Source organism: Musa acuminata, chromosome BXJ3-2, assembly GCF_036884655.1.
Source record: "Musa acuminata AAA Group cultivar baxijiao chromosome BXJ3-2, Cavendish_Baxijiao_AAA, whole genome shotgun sequence".
Classification (NCBI taxonomy): Eukaryota; Viridiplantae; Streptophyta; class Magnoliopsida; order Zingiberales; family Musaceae; genus Musa; species Musa acuminata.
In genome coordinates this window covers 32577969-32597043 of record NC_088350.1, presented here as the reverse complement: position 1 = coordinate 32597043, position 19075 = coordinate 32577969, and the positions used below count along the sequence as shown (strand labels likewise).

The following is a 19075-nucleotide window of genomic DNA, read 5'->3' as shown; positions in this document are numbered from 1 at the left end:
TTTAGCATGTGTTTATTGATCACGCTGATTTTCTTTAGTTAGGACATTATGCCTTCTTGTTGTCGTATAACATTTCTGTATGTAGATTCATTTGCAACTTATAAGTGAGTCTGACCCATTGTAGTCATATATGATGTGATTTAGATGGAAGTCCACAAATTAAATTATGATGTGATTTGATGAGTGAGAAAACTGTATTGTCTATGACAGTTATGTAAGCCATATGTCGTACTGATGAAATTAAGATTTAATTTGCCCCTACTTCTTATTGTTTTAGTGAAAATTATCATAATAAGCAATGAATGTGACAGATTTATCAACTTCACATTGTAGATCTTATACAAAATTACAAGATTTTTCTTTTCTAATCACTTGGTACTACTGGTCCTTGTTTTTTACTTGACATTGTGTCTAATATGGAATTACATTACTTGCTCATTCTTTCTCTTCAACTCTTTCTGTTTTTGCATTTCATGTTTGTTTATGTGTATGTTCTTTTTCTTCACTTGCGTATATTATATTTTAAATGTGTGTATCTATATTTTATATTTTTTATATGCAATTTTATTCATTCATTAAAAAGTGAAGTTGGAGTTTCAAATGAGCATGTTAGGAACGTGGATAAATTGCTCATTGGGGGATCTGAAAATAAGCTGAAAATTGGATATGAGTTTGTAACAAGTTTCATGTGGGTCGCGACAAACATAGCTCTTAGGTCAAAATGAATAGCTTTATGAGTTATTATTTTAATTTAAATGGTTTCCATTTTCTTTGACAAACTAATAATAGAATTTGGGCATGACATGTCTACATGTGCTAAGCTATAGTGTTTTGTTTTCGTGTACCTCAATAATCACTAAAATTCTTGATTTTGATTTTCGTTACCTTATTGCCTGAAAATGTTTAAATTGCCTATTTGTGGAAGTAGGTGTTTGTGTATTATTTATATTTATAGTTGTTCCCAAAGAAGTTTTTACTCCCTTTTTTCTTTATGACATTAAAAAGAGATGCGGAAGATACCTTAATTGTATCACAGAATTTCTTGTGTAGGTATTTAAACTTGTTTTAGCTTACAAGCTCTGTGTTTTGTTGTAAAACATATCTTAAAATTAAAAATTGACTGATGGCTTGTTTATGGCCACATATGGCATGTGGTTTACTATATTATTCTTATATATATGTGACCAAAGTTGTTCCATTTTTGTCTTTCAGTTGGAGGTAGTGAAGATGAACATTCAGGCTTGTGATTCCCCTGAGAATATGGAGTCTTTAAAATTTATGCAAAAAAATCTTATTAACAAGGTATCTGAACTCTTTGTTCCATGTTAGTGTACTTGCGGGATCAAATATACTGCATTTTCCAAAAATGGTATGGGATTGTGCTTGCATGATGGAAGTGATTAATATGGAAAAATAATGAGCTACACAATAGTCAAATGCTTCATTTTTAAAAATAATTAATGTCTGAAATGTATAGAGATCTAGAAGCAGCAACATTTAGATAGTTTGAGGTTGAATTTTTTTTTTTATTGATTATTTGTTGATTAATCTCTGTTGTTGACATGATGCCACCTCAATGTAATGGTAATTTCAAATAGTAGTTCATCTCTTTTGATGAGAATATTTATTATAAAGCAAGTTTTCTATACATTTCAGGTGTACTGTCAATTTACTACTTAAGAGAATTGACCTTGAGACTCATTTTCAAGGTTTACTAAAACAACTACCTTATTTGTAGTAGGGTGCTTTCTTCGTGCCTTATTCTAGTTTGTGAGGATGAATGTTACATAAAAAACCTCAGGTTCGGTATGGTAAATGCATTAGAAATGGACAAATTTGAGCTTTGAATATTCTCATTTACTAATAGTAAAGTTCATAATGTTGTATGTGGAGCGCATTCATTCCTCTTGTGTCAATATAAGCATTTAATCTTTGGAGTTGTGTCCTGTGCATTTCAAATTGTGTTCCCTACCGATTGACCATCAAATTTATGATACTTAAGGTTCTGATTCTTCACTTGCTTCAGATCTTTTCCACTTAAAATTCTATATCTTTAGGAATGTGGCTTGCTCTTGCCGTCGATATCTCAGGCATTCTACACTTTAACTCTTTTGCTTTTCAAAGTTTGATCATATGTTGGGTTATTTCTGTTTATTTTTGTTATCCCAGATACATGTGTTTAATTGTGTATCTAACAAGAAAATCTTTTGTTCCTGCACAATAACATTAGAAGATCCATATGGTTATTCTGCCTTGAAATTCTCAGAATAGGGATGTTCCACGGTTATGAGAGAAATACTGCAGTATCTTAACCAGTAAGGAGTCTGTTTATAGCATAAGGATTATATTTGATCCATGTGCTGAAACAGAAAAGATGGTGTCCTGGTAGACCTTGGTCAGTTTTAAGTTTTGGCCAATAGTACATTTATAGTGCATCACTTGTTCTGCATTTCTCTTTTTACATCATCTTTCTGTGTACAGAAAAAAGATTTGATCATGATTCTGCGAAACTAACAATCTTGGTTTTCTTTTTATCTTCTATTACTGTCCATTTTGGTTGTTAATTGGCTTCCTCTTATTTAAACCGCAGATCTATATTGATTCAGCAGAAGCTAAAATTCCTGCAGTTCTGGATTACCTGAGTACTGTTATTGAGGTAACCAGAACTAATTACTTGGTCTTGTGGTTTTAGTAGATATAACTATTGCCAGACATCATGTTGATGGCCTGTGAACCAATTAGTTGCATAATTCAAGTATTTCAGCTGTTGTACATCTCTTTCAATTATCTCGTTTGGTTAATCTGTTTCATGTTCCTTCTACCCATTTGTGAATGGCTATGTCTTAGTTCTTCACTTGATAAAACTTTTAGCACATATGGTGCTTCATGTTTATTCTCATCCTCACTTTTCAGGCAGACTGCAAATTCTTGATATTTGCTCACCATCAGCCCATGATTGATGCGATACATCAGTTTCTTCTTGTAAGTAACTTAACATTGCCATCTTTCTAAGGTAGATTTTATGTTCATATAAATAGTAGTCGACAGTTCACCATCGTAATCGCCCAAGAATGATCAATTTATTGCAGAAAAAGAAAGTTGGCTGTATAAGAATAGATGGCGGTACCCCATCATCGATGAGACAAGCTTTAGTAAATGAATTTCAGGAGAAGATTGAAATAAAGGCTGCAGTTGTAGGCTTCTTTCTGCTTTTGAATTGGATTTGTTACATCTCTCTGCTCAGACTGTAATGTTTTTATGCTATATTGAAAACAAACCCCATGTTCCATGCTTTCTGAAGTTTATTGTTGGTGATGCCCATTTGTAGCTTTCAATCAAAGCCGGAGGTGTTGGATTGAACCTGACCGCAGCAAGTACAATCTTTTTTGCTGAGTTGACCTGGACTCCTGGTGATATAATTCAGGCAGAAGATCGTGCTCACCGGATTGGCCAGGTAATGATTCGTGGTATTGATACAATTTATAGTGCACCTATATGTATTATACTCTTTCCTGGCTTGGATGCAAATGCTTCTTTTTTATAGTAATATCATCTGTACTTATTAAAACTTACCCAGTCATTGCCAAGCTTGGTGTCACTAAATTTCTGATCAGAACAGTGGGTCAAAAGGTCCAGTGTGTCAAAAAGTCGAATTACTGGCTTAATTAATAATATAAGTTTAAAATATGTATAATAAAATATAAAATAATAATCTCGCAATTCTTTTTTTTTTCTACTCTCTTTTATTTTTCTTCTCTTTTTGCTAAATTAAAAGTTTTGTTCTCTCTTTCTTGCTCTTTTTTTACCCTCTTATTTGTTTCTTCTTTTTCTTTCCTTAATCAGTCTTCAGTGCCATTTTCCTCCTAAATTCTTTCCTCTTCTTTGTCTTCCTCTCCTCGTCTCTCTTTGCTCCTTGTCTTCTTTACCTCTGCTGTGCCCTCTCCTCTTCCTGTTATTCCTTGTGGCTTTTTTCTTGTGGCCCTTTCCTTCTGGATCTTCTTTGGTGATGGAGTTGGCAGGAGCTAGGGACAGCTGATCAAAGCATACAAAAGAGATATGCAAATCAAATTAGAAGGGACTGGGAATTTGAAATCAATGTCTGTTTTAAAGCGACAAATGATAAATTTACTGCTAGATTTATTTGTCCTTTCACAATTTTGTAAACGATGGGATCGATGGCTTACCAATTAGCATTGTCCCCTGTACTCTCTGCTACACATGATTGTGTTTCTTATCTCCATGTTCTTAAGTATATGAAGGATCCATATCACTTTCTTGGAGCAGCCGATCTAGATCTTTGAAAGGAATGAGCTCGTCCTGATTTGCAAGTTTATGTATGTCCGTTGACAGCATCATTGAGGTCGGGATGTAGACATGAACGAGCATTATCTATATCTATTCCACTAACGTAAAATCAAATTTGATGATCATATTTATTAAATAGGGGGAGGATTGTAACTATCAAGTAAATTAAATTCGGAATAAATCAAATTGAAAATTTTATATTTATATTGCAATTAGGATATTTGTTTCCTATTTGAGTGGATTTAAATAAGAGGATTTTTTTAAAAAGAATTTGAATCCTAATCTAGATCTGAAATAGATAAATTTAATTATTTAAGTAATAGTTTCGAGATTCTCCCTAATGTAAAATTTACAATATCCTCTTATTTAAATTCACTGAAATAAGAAATAAATATCCTAATTGCAATAGAAATATAACCTATTCTATTTTTAATTTGATATAATCTGAATTTAATGTATCCAGTGGTTAAAGAACTAGTTCAACAAAAGCCAAAGGTGGGTTGATTATTTAGCATTTGCTTTCTTGAGCACTAGTATCTGGATATATAGAGCCTTGAGATGGAACTTTCTCTATGTTAAGGTGGAAATTGATGGTTGCTCAATCACTGTATACTATAACTTCATATTAACAAATAAATGTCATTGTCAATGTCTGCAAAGTCTACTATGCTGAATTATCTGAATCAAACAAACAATTTAAGGAAGAATCCGTCTTTACTATGTTTGTGGCCACATTGAGATTCTATCAGTTTACTGTGTGGTGCTAGTTTTTCATCTAATTAAGTATTCATGACTTGAGTACCCTTTAGCAATTCACCATGAATTTAGCTCATGTGTACTTATTATAGTACTATCTCATGTCAGTTAACACTTATGTAGAGCATGATCAAAATTTAAATATCATAATGTAGTTCTGTTTTGCTCTCACAAGGTACTAGGCTTGACTGCACTTAGCACTATTTGGGGCATAATTTGCTGCAGTAATCAACTTTAACCAAGACAAACTATATTTCATGTTGACCATTGACGTATTATAAGATTCATTTTTTCCTTTGCTTTGCTAGGTTTCATCGGTCAATATATATTACCTTCTCTCAAATGACACTGTTGATGACATAATCTGGTATGTCTGTGCCTTTAGTGTAAGTATTATCTCAATTCTTGGGTTACCCATGGTTTTTGCTAATGCCAGTCCTGTTCAGGGATGTTGTTCGAAGCAAATTGGAAACTTTGAGCCAGGTTCTGCTTAATCCTACCTCTTCATTTGTTGTGTTTCTGGAAATTTCACATACTCCATATAGATAATGATTTATATTTCTTATGATTGGATAAAGTTTCTGTTCATCCTGATTTGGTAATGAGCTGCCTAATTTATAAATTGAAGAGTATTTTCAAGTCTTCTGCATCAGGTGTCAATACACATTGAGTGAGAATATATTACAAAAAACTATCAGTTGCACCCTTCACTACATTGGATTCTAGTAAACATCTTTACTGCCTTGTTGCCACTTTTATGAATCAAAAGTCATGATTCTCATATTTTTCCTCCTGTAGTGGAAATTGTGTATGTAAGAGATAACTCTGATTCCTTTCAGCTTAGCACTTAAATTTGTGGTTTGTATTCAATAGAAATCTAATTGTTTCATTAGACACTTAATAACTTTACACCCTCCCTTTTTTCTACCATCCTGACTGTTTTATCTGAGAGAGTTTCTTTCAAATTGCTGCTTCAGGAAAGCATAGTTGCCTTTCATTTAACACACACAATTCTTCTTTTAATTACTGATGGTGCTTTTTTTTTTTTCGCTATCAGATGCTCGATGGTGAAGAAAATACATTAGAAGTGTCTTCCAGTCAAACAAGCAAAAGTCCTCAAAAGCAAGCAACTTTAGACTCCTTTATGAAATGCTGTGATGGCACTGGCGATGCTCAGCACATTGCAAAAACTCCCAAATTTTGAGACACATTTTGTTGTTGCTGTGAAACATTCAGTATATATATATAGAAATCAACTCTTAACATTGTAGCGTAGCAACAACTGGGAACTGTTACTCCGAGATACGTACCAAGTAGTTATTCTTTGACCTTCCTTGCATGAGTGCGATATTTTATTGGTTCCAAAAAGTATTTTCAATAGAAAATACAATGTCTTTGTTTTAATTTAGAACATTTCAACGGTGACAAGTCTTTTCGTTGATAATGCCTTGGAATCAAATTCAATATGTATATTTCGTAATCTTCCGGAGCCTTATTGTACAATGATTTTCCTGTTCAACGTCAACCTTCATTTGGACAAGTGAAATTTCTAGCCTAATTAGTAAACAATAGTAGTTTAAGGTTTGTAATTTTATTTTTATTACTGTCTTTTAAAGAAAGATTATTGCATAGTTTTTTAATAACTAAACATAAAAATATTCTAAAATATATATAATAATATTAAATTTTAGATATATTTTAGCTTTGGTGAAGTGTGGTGTATAACTTAGATAAAGACCAAGTATCATGCTGCTTGCATTGAGCATGGTTAGTTATTTTGATGATGTCGAATCAATTTTGTAGTCATCAGTACACATGTTTTTTCAAACTCATTTATGATCTGTAAAACACAAATGTCTGATATAGATGCAAACTTAAGACTTCTTGATCAGATCACATTCTCTACGAGCTATAAAATAGTATTGTAGTGGCTTTGAAATAAACGTGTTAGGATAGCCATAAATATCATGGCCATCCAACCGATGCAGATGGACGTCCGGTTCGCGGGTTTTACCGGTCCGACTAATCGGTCCGGTTCGAGTTTAATAACTACGATCCCTTTTCTCCGCGTCAGGAGACGGTAGGGCTTTTCTTCTCGGCACGTCGTCCCTTCCGTCCCTGTACGCCGTCGCCGCTCCCACAACCCAACCATCCGACCCTCGTTGAGGTCTCCTCCTCCTTTTCTTGTTGCCGGCACCGCCAACTCCGACGGACGTCATCGTCTTATTTCCTTCGCTCTTCTTTTGTGCTGTGGTCTTCTTGGGAGAGGCAGAGAGCAAGGAGCCGGAGGATGGCGCTGAGGCGGGCGCTGGGATGGTCGGATGGGGAACTGATGCGGTCGGACGCAAAGCCGTGCACCCGCCTGATGCGCCACACCGCAGGCATCTTCAGCGTCGGTGGGGCCCTTGCTTTCTGGGTCCTCTGTCGCCTCCACTATGGTACCATCTCTTTATATCCTCTTGTTCATCAACCTAGTGCATTTCCTAACCTAACTTGTCCGTTAAGTCAGCGGTGGGGGTAGTGCCGGTGGTTGTGAAAGGGAGAAGAGGGGAAGGGGGGAAGAGGGAGGGGTACGTGTGCCATTCGGTGGCTGTTGGGAAGGGAGGAAGAGGTTTCACAGGGCATGTCGATTGCTGGTAAAGGGAGAAAGGTGGCCACTGATCATTGACAGGGAGGAGAGTCGGCGGCGAGGGGCTGGGAAGCTAGGGTTTGTGCAGGGCAAGTAGGGGGTGGGTTTGGAGGAAGTTAAGTTATCTTGGTTGAATCGAATCAATAAATTTGGGTTCAACTCAATCTCAATCAGATTGATTTGGACTGGGCACCCCTAAGCAGCGCCCAATTGAATTCGCTTGCCCGAACAATTTAGAGGTGTTTGTGCCTTGCCTTGCCTTGCCTTTACCGGGACCCAGGTGTGAGTTCGCTTGCCCAACAATTGAGAGGCGCTCAGTCCTTGCATTGCTTCGCCTCGCCTGAGCATGAATTCGCATGTTTGAACAATTTAGAGGCACTCAGGCTTTATCTCGCCTGGGCACGCTTTTGGCCCTTGCCTCGCCTGGGCATGAATTTGTATGTTTGAACAATTTAGAGGCACTCGGGCGTTGTTATGCCTCACCTTTACTGGGTGTGAATTTGTCTAGTTAAACAAGTTAGAGGTGCTCGGGCCTCGTCTCACTTCACCTCACCTAGGTGTGAATTTGCTTGCTCGTACAATTTAGAGGTGCTTGGACCTTGCCTCGCCTTGCTCGAGTGTGAATTCGTCATTGCCCAGGTGTTAATTCACCCTTCCTTATAAAAAAAATTGTATGGTCCAGAAATATAATAAATAGAAGAATACAATCATATAAATGAATGTAAAATAATCTTTGGAAATAAGTAAATAAAATTTCATGTTGGTTTCGAGAGAAGGGGAGAGGAAATGAGGGTTAGGGTTTCCATTATATGATTGACAATCTTATGACTTTAGAGAACGTTATAATATATCATATGAAATTCAAAGAATTTCATTAGTATCCCACAAATGCGGAAATGTTAATGCTAACCTAAGATAGCATCAACATTTAAGCCTTTGTAATGCAGTATTCCGGCCAAATGCAATTTGAAAAAAAATTGTCAACAATTCATATTTAAAATTTAAAATGTGCATTGGACCATCAATCCACATATCAAATGTGTTCTCAAACACACCTTTAGATACGCTTGGACCTTGCCTCTGTCATCTCACTCGGTTGCCTATGCAAGCCCTCGAGGCTTCCCTGACTTATTTGCTCATATCACGTTAAAAATGCACCAAAACTTGTTTATAACATACTGTTATTAGATCCTTGTGTCTAAACTCTTACATTTACTAAAGCATGTTTCTTTTATTCCAATAGAAGGACAAGAGCTGAAGAAGGTTCTATATTTCATTTTTTTCTTCCTGAGATAGTACATATTATTATAAACCATTTTTTTCCTGTCAGAATTGGTTCTCACTTTCATCATCAAAATGTTTTGTCTAAATCGTTTTCAACATGAGAAATAATTACAGTAGTGCTGATGCAGGTCCGAGGATAACAAACCCACGGAGTCTACGCTGGGCTTCATGCGGAGCAATATCAGTAAGCTCCACTTCCGCTTTACTTGTCCGCCTTTTTAGTCCGGAATGTGAGCCTCAAAATATAGCTGCTTTTGACAAGCCCAAATGAGTATCTGCCATCTCTTCGATATCTGTACTGTTTATGTGCTTGAGGAACTTGTTATGGTTTTTTTTTAGGCCATTGTGGATGAGGTCAACAGTTACTCTTTAAACATGTCTTCTTGTCACAAGGCCATGCTATATTAACTTATTTACATTCTGATTGAATTCAGTCAATTCTGATTACAAACTTTTATTTTAAATATTTAAATAAATGCTTTATAATTTGCTGAACTCCTCTAGAGTTTTTCATGTTATCGTGTGAGCTTTGTCTGCAGATTTGATGTTCAAACTGCTAACAGGAAAATATTTTTGGGATGCAACCTGAGGCTCACATCAAGGGACTGACTTGAAATATATAACGAAAGAACTAAGAAAAAGACTGTGCATGTCACGTACTACCGTTCTTTGATAAGCAGTTGACTAATTTAATATTTAATTTATATTAAATTTTTTATAGTTAAGAAAGTAAAATATTTAATATTATTTATTCTAACGTCGTTGGTTTTATCGACGGAAGATATAATATGTGTAGGAATGATACGAAAATGATGGACAAAAAAATAAATTTAATATTTTAGTTATATATTTTTTGTTATATCATAATTAAAATTTCTTAGTTGATTGTTATGGTGGTAGCAAACAATGGCGTTGTCAAGGGTCACATGTGATTGTTGTGATGGTGGTCGATTAGAATGATACGATAATCAACTTTGTCGATATTAATTTGAATATCGACGATCGAGGAGGGTCGAGGGTTGTGACAGTGATGATAATTTAATGATAGTGTTGGTGGATCTTAAGGATGTCCTTGAAGACGGGTGGGGTGACATCTTGGAGGTGGAGTTTTAGGGATTTTTATGACTTCTTGCAGGGGGAGGAGGAAGAGGCGAAAGAGTGGCGACGATATGTGAGACAAAGGGAGAGGAAGAAGATAATAATGACGATGGTCACTCTGCTTCGTATTGCATATGCGTTGATATTGCTATGCATTTGCGTCAATGTGGGAGGTGAGGTAATGGGAGAGTAGGAAGAGGATGAGGCGATGGCGGTGCTATTGTAGATGCAAAGCAATGTTGACGTAGATGCAGGATGATGTAGCACGTCCATCATCCTTGTTCTCTTCCTCTTCTTCTTTTGTCTTATCTTCCGTCGTCACACTCTCTCTCTTTTCTTCTTTCTCCCCCTACAAGAAGTCGTAGAAGTCACTCAAGCTTGAGCTCTAGGACTCCATTTTGCCCATCTCCAAGGACATTCTTGAGATCCACACCATCAACCTGTCATCACTACCATGGTTGTTGCCTTTGCTTAGATCGTCGATATTCAGATTGACATCGATATGGTTGACCATCGCATCGTTTTCGTCGATCACTATCATAACTATCACTTGCAGCCCTTTATGGCGTCATCGTCTGCCACCATCATAACAGTGATGTTTTAATTTAGATATAATAAAAAAATATAGTTAAAATATTGAAATATTTTTTTGTTAATTGTTTTCGTACTATTTCTATGGCAGTATATTCCGTCGATGAAATCGACAACTTTAGAGTAAATTAAGTTAAATATTTTATTTTTATATTTATAAAATTTTTAATATATTTTTAAAAAAATTAAAATAAAAAAAATTAATTACTGATAATATGTAAGTACTGTGGTTCAGTACGTATATCTCTGTGTATCTCCTATTTTCTTCATCAGCTGTTATTAAATATCTCAACATCTTGCCTGATCTCACTACCATCGGTACCAACACGGACATTGCGAGCGAAGTGCTCGACAAAATGCCCGTCAGCCACTCAAACCGAAAGCTTTTGATCATCGGGAGCCGTGTTGTCCTACTCTTTCAATTAATTTTATTTTACTAACTTAGTAACAACCATATGACATCATAATTAATTTTCCTCTTTGTGGTATTATTATATTAGGTAAAATTATGTATATCCCTTCAAAAAGTTGTTGATTTTGATATTTATCTTTTTTTACTTTAATCTTAGCATCTATAGATATACCTTGAAGTACTTAGTTATGTGTATCATTATAGTTAATTCTTTTAGTTATTATAAGTGAATTATATGTTGAAACTCTAATTCGTATTAATACTCACGAAACTATTACGATGTAAAAAATATTAGGGTTATTCCAGGTATTATAGACATATATTTTTAATTCAAATAGTTTAATTTTTTATCATTGTTAGAGATGACCATCAACCTGAGTCTTTTGTATGACTATTAATGATAGTGGTATGCATATACAGAGTTCTTAGTACTTGAAGGACTAATGTTGTTTTTAAAGTTGTTAAGATTATATATAGAGTGATTTTATGAAAAATAAAAAAACATTTTTTTTCGTTTTTTAAGATATTATCCTTAATTTTTATAATCCCGAAAATATCCTTCACTTCCCGTCTCTTCCCTTCCAATCCCTGCGGTCGCCTCCGTTTCGTCGCGCCCGCCGCCTCCGCCCCTTCCTCTGCCTCCACCACGAGGCCTCTGACGCGCCGCCTCCATCGCGAGGCCTCCGCCCCATGGAGTAGAATTAGGGCGAAGGCGGCGGGCGCGAAGGGTGGGGAAAGGCGAAGGTGACGGGTACGACGGGCAGGGAAGGGGCGAAGGCGGCGAGGTGGAGGCGTCCTCTCCGCCCCACGGAGCAGAGAAAGGGCGGAGTCGCCGGGGGAGCGAAGGCGGCGAATAATTTCGGGATGGAAAAAACGAAAACAAGGGCACTACCGGAAAAGAAAAGTTAAGAAAGGGGAGCTTTTTCGTAAAAAACGCCCTTATGTCACAGTCCCGTGACCGCTCGTCTGCCCCTTAGCCGCTCAAACCCTAAGCGTGGCCCTTTTTTTTTGTTGATCAGATCTCCTCCTCGGCGCCATTCCCATGGGTACCCACCACCGCGACGACTGCGCCGAAAATGGTGGCGACGACAACGGCCATCTGGCGAAGCGGCCGCGGCCGGCATCTTCCCCCATCTCCGCTGCCGAGATCGCGGAGGAGTTCGCCCACCACGACCCCTCCGTCGCCCGCATCAACAACGGCAGCTTCGGCAGCTGTCCGGCATCGGTCCTAGCTGCCCAGCTCCGGTGGCAGCGGCTCTTCCTCCGCCAGCCCGACGAGTTCTACTTCCACCGCCTCCAGCCTGCACTTCTCCGCTCCCGCATCCTCGTCAAGGAGCTCATCAACGCCGCTGACCTCGACGAGGTATCCCTCGTCGACAACGCGACCACCGCCGCCGCCATCGTCCTCCAGCACGCCTCCTGGGCCTTCTCCGAGGGCGGCTTCCGCAAGGGCGACGCCGTCGTCATGCTCCACTACGCCTACGGCGCCGTCAAGAAGTCCATCCACGCCTACGTCGCCCGCGCCGGTGGCCACATCATCGAGGTGCCCCTCCCCTTCCCCGTCTCCTCCAACGAGGAGATCGTCCAGGAGTTCCGAAAGGCCCTGGAGCTCGGGAAGGCCAACGGCCGAAGAGTTCGCCTCGCCGTGATCGACCACGTCACGTCCATGCCCAGCGTCGTGATCCCCGTCAAGGAGCTCACGAGGATCTGCCGCGAGGAGGGCGTCGATCAGGTGTTCGTCGACGCTGCTCACGCCATTGGTAGTGTCGAGGTCGACGTGCAGGACATCGGGGCCGATTTCTACACGAGCAATCTCCACAAGTGGTTCTTTTGCCCCCCGTCCGTGGCGTTCCTATACACCAAGAAGTGTTCCGCCTCCTCCCGTTTGCACCACCCCGTGGTCTCCCATGAGTACGGCAATGGCCTCCCTTTGGAGAGCGCATGGATCGGCACCAGGGACTACAGTGCTCAGCTTGTGGTGCCCTCAGTGATGGATTTCATCGGTAGGTTTGAGGGTGGAATCGAAGGGATCAGGACGAGGAACCACGAGAAGGTGGTGGAGATGGGAAAGATGCTGGCTGATGCATGGGGGACGTTTCTTGGATCTCCCCCGGAGATGTGCTGCAGCATGATCATGGTTGGTTTGCCTGGATGTTTGGGGATTTTGAGAGAGAAGGATGCATTGAAACTAAGGAGCTTGCTAAGAAAAGAATTCAAGGTCGAAGTTCCAATTCACTATCAGCTGCCCAAGGATGGTGAGGTCGTCGAAAAGGATGGGAGCAGTACTGTCACTGGGTACGTAAGGATTTCTCATCAGGTGTACAATATGGAAGGTGACTACCATAAACTTAGAGATGCAGTCCACAAGCTGGTAAATGATGGATTTAACTGCACAATGTTTCCATCCTAATGAGAAGGTGCGGTGACTCCTTCTATCGCGTTAACTTCAAGTTAATTGATAATAAATTATGTGGCATGCATTGCACTTTAAAGATTTGGTCTATGATTGCCTAAAACCATGAGATATCTTCTAGCTTTGTTTGAATTATCTAATGTCAAAGGAAAATGCTTTGCATGTGAAACTTGATAGTTGTGACATAAGCCGGAATGCAATGACTAAATTGCCAAAATCCCTATAGATTGGCATTGAACTCAGGTTCAGTTGACGTAACTTATGTATCAAAAATAATAATCAAACCTTTTTTTTTGGACTATTTTTTTAGTTTGGTTTTTCTTTTGGAAGTTTCTGTGCAATCCATGAATATTTCCTAAGAAGTAAAAGAAAAAGAAGATGGGGAATAATGTGTGTGATTGGGGATCTTGTCGAAGGATGAATTTCAATGCTAATCAATAATGAAAAATGGAATATTATATATGCTAAATAAACTTGAAAGTAGATCTTCAGAATGAAAAGATGGGCCATTGATATCCTTTACTTGAGATTTTCGTAAATATATAATACTCTTTGTAGTTTTTGTCTTCTGCTTGGGAAATTTATTTAAAGGGAAGAGATTTTGTAACCAAGGCTAAAGTTGAATGAATGAAAATTCATCTTTTTTTACATTATGTATAAACAGTGTCGGGTCATTTTTCTTCCCTTGGTGTAAGTTTAAAGGATGAAAAAGGTGGAGGGTTGCGTTAGGTCACTAACAACCAACGTAAAATTATATTAGATTTCATGAACATGGATCTGAATTGATTTCGGTATAAAGCTAGGTTATCACTTGGAAGTGATGTGAGGCACCTTCACGAGATAGGTGTCCTAAATTGCAAACTATAGGCTAGGAGGTTGTCAGAAGCAGCCCATCACATCGGCACCCAGAAGTGTTACCAAGTAGGCAAGGGTTCTATCATTGTTATGAACCAATGAGAGTAAAGAAGTTAGTCCAAGAACAGAGGGTTAAGTGGGTAGGAAAAAATCTAGAGAGATTGATAGTACTAGATTTAAAATTTGGTGTACTAAAAAAAGTTAAATATAGAAATCGTATATGAATTGTTGTTGATAAGGATCTTAAGAACAATTTTGCAGATGTAAAAAGATTTGAAGATAGAATTATAGTTCTAAGATTTGTGAAAGGATAATATGTTTTGAATATCATTACTGCTTATGCCCCACATGTCAGATTGGATGATCATGGATAATGCTCTTGATTTACCTAAAGACAATGTTTTGAATACCGATCGGGTCAGTGCGTACCAATTGGTATTTGTTGGTTCATTCATGTTTTGGTATCAAAACTTGTAGATTGATATCTATAGATATCGATTTATTTGTATTATTTTATTCATAAAAAAAGCACTACTATGTTATAGTATTATGTTCCATTATGCCTAACAAAAGTTTGATGAATCAACACAGGTTGATGGTATTAGGCATTTACGGTAGAAAATAAAAGAAGAAAAAAATAATAGAAAAAATTATTAGGATTGGATGGTAAAATTTTAAAGACGATAATGGAAACACTTTTAATAATAAGATAAAAAGGGAGATGACTTAGAACGATAAGGATAATATTAAATATTATTTGGACTACGATGACCAATAAAATTATAAGCTTAACAAAAGGGATTCTTGATAAAACTAGAGGTAGAGGTGTAATTTTAAGAGAGAGTTGGTGGTAGTGTGAGGAAGTTTAAAAATGATTTTTACTAAAAGATTATGTTTTAAAGATTGATAAAATTATAAAAATGAGAAAAAAATTAAGAGATATAAAGAATCTAAAAAAGAGGCTAAAAAGGAGGTTAGTATGACAACATATAAAGCTTATGATATTTTTATAATAAATTAGTATTAAAGATGGTGAAAAAGATAAATATCGAATTACTAAAGCTAGGGAAAGAAAGTGTAAGGATTTAGGTAATATTAGATACATTAAAGATGAAAGTCAAATAATACTTATTAATGATAACAAGATTAAGGAAAGATGAAAAATTAGTTTTATAAATTATTTAATGAATATTCCACACATGACTTAGATTTAACGATAAACAATAGTGGTGGGTTTAATAATCATCGATTTATTTGTAAAATTAGTGGTAAAAGACGCATTAAAGAAGATGAAAATAGTTAAGATTGTGAAGATTGATGGTTTCCCTATTGAGGTTTGGAAAAGTTTAGTGACAAGGGAGCTGCTTGGTTAACTAGCTTATTTAACAAAATCATAAGAATCAGAATGATCTGTAATGAATGGAAAAAGAGTTTTGTAGTGTCAATTTACAAAAGTAAGGGTGACATACAAAATTGTTCAAATTATAGAGGAATTAAAATCATTAGCTATACTATGAAACTTTGGGAAAGATGTATTAAAAGTGTGATAAGACTTGAAACAAATATCTCTTAAAATCAATTTGGTTTTATGTCTGAAAGATTAACCATAGATGCTATTTATTTATTAAGACAATTAATGAAAAATTATAGGGAGAAAAAGAAAGATTTGTATATGGTTTTTTTTACCTTAGATAAGGCCTATGATAGGGTTTATAGAGATTTATTATGATGGGTTTTAGAAAAAAAAAGGTGTATCTACTGATTATATTGATGTTATTAAAAATATCTATAATAATGTAGCTACTAGTGTTAGAACTATATGGAGTGTGTCTAGTGAATTTCCTATTAACATAGGATTACGGGCTAATCACAGATTACCCTCTATAGTTAGCTACCTTTAGCATCCTATTCCCTACACTTTAAAAAGTTACATTGACATCCCTATAGTTACAAAAGTGAAATATCTAGGTCTATTTATCCCAACACCATCAATTTTACCAACAAAAACATGAAAATAAAGGGCAAAAAGATAATTTTAGCGCTCGAATTGGTGGTGGCGGACAATGATGTCACTAGGGGCTGCAGGTGATTGTTGTGGATGAGGAGAGCGATGACGAGAGGTGAGGGTTGCTTTGCATCTACGTCGATGCCGACGCAAATGCAGAGCGACATTGCTCAGCAATTGCGTCGACATCAACGCAGATGCAAAGTGGCCCTCACTTCTCGTCGTTGCTCTCCTTATCTACAACAGCCACCTGCGGCCCTCAATAGCATCGTTGTCTGCAACCATCGACTCTATCCGTCACCACAAATTGAAACATCAAGATTACGCTTTTGCCCTTTTGTGTTTTTGTTGGTAAAATCGACAGCGTTAGGATAAATAGACTTAGATGTTTCATTTTCGTAGCTATAGGGATGCCAATGTAAGTTTTGTTTTTAAAATGTAGGGACTGAAATGCTAAAGGTAACTAACTACATGGGGTAATTAGTCCTAGGATTACACCAAGGATTCGCATTAAGTCTGTATTTTTTTACATTGATAATGGATGAACTCATTAGTCACTTAAATGATAAACCTCCTTGGTGTATGTTATTTACTGATGATATTGTCTTAGTTGATGGGAGTCTAAGTGAAATTAATTATAATATTGAGCTATGAAGTCAAGCCTTAGAAACTTAATGTTTTAGATTAAGTAGGACTAAAATTGAATATATAAAATATAATTTTAGTGATTATAGAAATAGATAAGCGAATATACTTAAATTAGATGGATAATAAATCTCCTTAAGTAAAAGCTTTTGGTATCTTTGATCAATTATTTAACAAGATGGAGAGATCGATAAAGATATTATTCATAGAGTAAAAACAGGAGGGTTAAAATAGTGAAGGACGAGGAATCTTGTATGATTATCGGATACCTTTGAGATAAAAAAAAAAATTATAAGATAGTTGTGTAGACCAACAATGTTTTATGGATTTGAGCGTTGGACAGTTAAGAAAAAACATATACAAAAAGTTTGTGTTGCTGAGATGAGAATATTGAGATGGATGTGTAGAGGTAGTAAGAAAGATAAAAAAAGATATTTTTATTCGAAACCAATTAGGCATCGCTCTAATAGAGTATAAGATGAGAGAAAATTATTCAAGATAGTATGAGCATGTGTCGAGGAAGCCTTCGGATGTTACAATCAGAAGAGGTAAAATAATTAATGTTAGTGGTACAAGAAGAAGTAGAGAAAAATCTAAAAAGACTTTAATAGAAACTATAAATAAAGATTTAAATATTTTGAGCTTAACTAAGCATATTACTTTTTACATATCTCAATGGCGTCAAAAGATCCAAGTAATCAGCTCCAAATAATTGGGACTTACAGCTTGGTTGTTGTTCTAGCGTAAGCTTGAAGGATTTGGAATAAAATTGGAAATTGTGATCAAAGCTACGAGTCTCTTTCATTCTTTCTTTGGTTGATTCTTTCTTTGGTTGGTTGCAGATTTTTTTTACAATTATTGAAAACCATCCTTATGCATACCATAAGCTAATTTTTCATTTTTATTCACTCATTGAGATGTTAAAGATAATGAATCATTTATCCACCTTTAAGTTTCTTCCTTGACCTACCACTTGCTATAGCTGACATTCATTATTAATCTGAAATAGACCTAGTCCTCTATTCGGTGGTGAAGCATAGAGGTAGTATGTTATATGTTGCACCTTTCCATGATTAGCTCCTAAAGGACTTGATACCTTTGGTAACTTCCATACAAACTAATTGTTCATGTCTCACTGAAAAGATAGAGAAACGATGAAACTCTCCTGTGTAAGTGTGAGTGTAGGGTTTTGCAAACTTATTAGTGACTAATTGGTTAAGTTTTTGTAACCCGTGGGCTTCTGCAAGCAACCAAGTAATGGCTTTTGTGATAATTTCTCGCTTGTCCATGGGAAGGAAGGACTGTATATTAGTGATTGTTGTTTTGTCGCCAATTCTTATCCGTTTCTTCCCAAATCTCCCCGAGCGACAGTGGATTGTTGACAGTTAATATTACTTCCACCTTATTTATAACTTGTTACTTGAGAAACTTGTAGGGTGAATTTTATGATAGACACCTATTTTATTTTATTTTTTTTGTTGCTAGGGAGTCTATTTAGGTAACTTTGGTTGCTTGCAAATAAACTGTCTACAGGTCATTTTGGAACAAATAGCTTATTTGCAGATTTGCAAGTTAGTCACTTGCAACATGTGTACATGTAACTTGACCCATGCATGTTGCAGCAGGATTACAGTTTGTAGCGCACTCCCATGCTGGGTTGCAGCAAAGTAGAATTTGGATTCAGGTATCCTTTCGATCCTCCTTGTAAGTTTGGTTGCATAATTGTCACGTTCTATGTGTTAGTTGAAACTGCAAGTAGCGACTACACATGCAGACATCTAAATTCAACGTGCAGACACATGCGTAGTCAAATAAGTCAACGACAAGGTGCCCTATAGAAGGATTTAATGTGTCTATAGAGAAGCTTCTTTCAGAGAAAGTTCAAAGAGTTGATATGGTCCATTTGGTTCTTATAATTAATATCAATCAAATTAAACACTACTACTCCATCACAATGGCAAGAGTGTTCTAGAAAAGTCTCTTCTTTTAAATTATTTTTTTAAAAAATAAAATATATTTTTATTACATTAAATGATATATATATATATATATATCATGAATATGAGATATATTACTTTGAAA

General features: G+C 36.7%; 3 protein-coding genes across 24 annotated transcripts in view; all 3 read left to right on the top strand.

Moving 5' to 3' along the window:
• The window catches only part of LOC135584190 (uncharacterized), a 28131-nt gene extending 21731 nt beyond the window's left edge, over window positions 1-6400 (top strand). For 18 of the 19 annotated variants that reach the window (XM_065140387.1, XM_065140386.1, XM_065140383.1 and 15 more), the window contains 8 exons: window positions 1213-1302; window positions 2591-2656; window positions 2914-2982; window positions 3090-3194; window positions 3329-3454; window positions 5370-5428; window positions 5508-5544; window positions 6119-6400. In XM_065140387.1, the coding sequence (XP_064996459.1) occupies window positions 1213-1302; window positions 2591-2656; window positions 2914-2982; window positions 3090-3194; window positions 3329-3454; window positions 5370-5428; window positions 5508-5544; window positions 6119-6265 (699 nt within the window). In that variant the 3' untranslated portion in view covers window positions 6266-6400. The remainder of the gene's footprint in view (window positions 1-1212; window positions 1303-2590; window positions 2657-2913; window positions 2983-3089; window positions 3195-3328; window positions 3455-5369; window positions 5429-5507; window positions 5545-6118) is intronic. The other variant, XM_065140389.1, reaches the window with a different exon arrangement.
• A 727-nt stretch (window positions 6401-7127) lies between these two features.
• On the top strand, window positions 7128-9469 carry LOC135584187 (uncharacterized). Its single transcript, XM_065140396.1, has 2 exons — window positions 7128-7499; window positions 9103-9469. Exons 1-2 carry the CDS (start codon window positions 7352-7354, stop codon window positions 9243-9245), a joined length of 291 nt encoding a protein of 96 aa, XP_064996468.1. The 5' UTR covers window positions 7128-7351; the 3' UTR covers window positions 9246-9469.
• Window positions 9470-11652: 2183 nt separating this feature from the next.
• LOC103975040 (putative L-cysteine desulfhydrase 1) lies at window positions 11653-18760 on the top strand. Of its 4 annotated transcripts, none has more exons than XM_018822538.2 (3): window positions 11653-11979; window positions 12095-13492; window positions 18619-18760. In XM_018822538.2, the coding sequence occupies exons 1-2, from the start codon at window positions 11940-11942 to the stop codon at window positions 13483-13485; spliced, it is 1431 nt and encodes a 476-aa protein (XP_018678083.2). In that variant the 5' UTR covers window positions 11653-11939; the 3' UTR covers window positions 13486-13492; window positions 18619-18760. The 4 variants fall into 4 exon arrangements, with proteins under 4 accessions (XP_018678083.2, XP_018678084.2, XP_064996252.1 ...); XM_018822539.2 differs by having other exon boundaries at window positions 18616-18760; XM_065140180.1 differs by having other exon boundaries at window positions 18527-18760.
• Window positions 18761-19075: the final 315 nt, after the last annotated feature.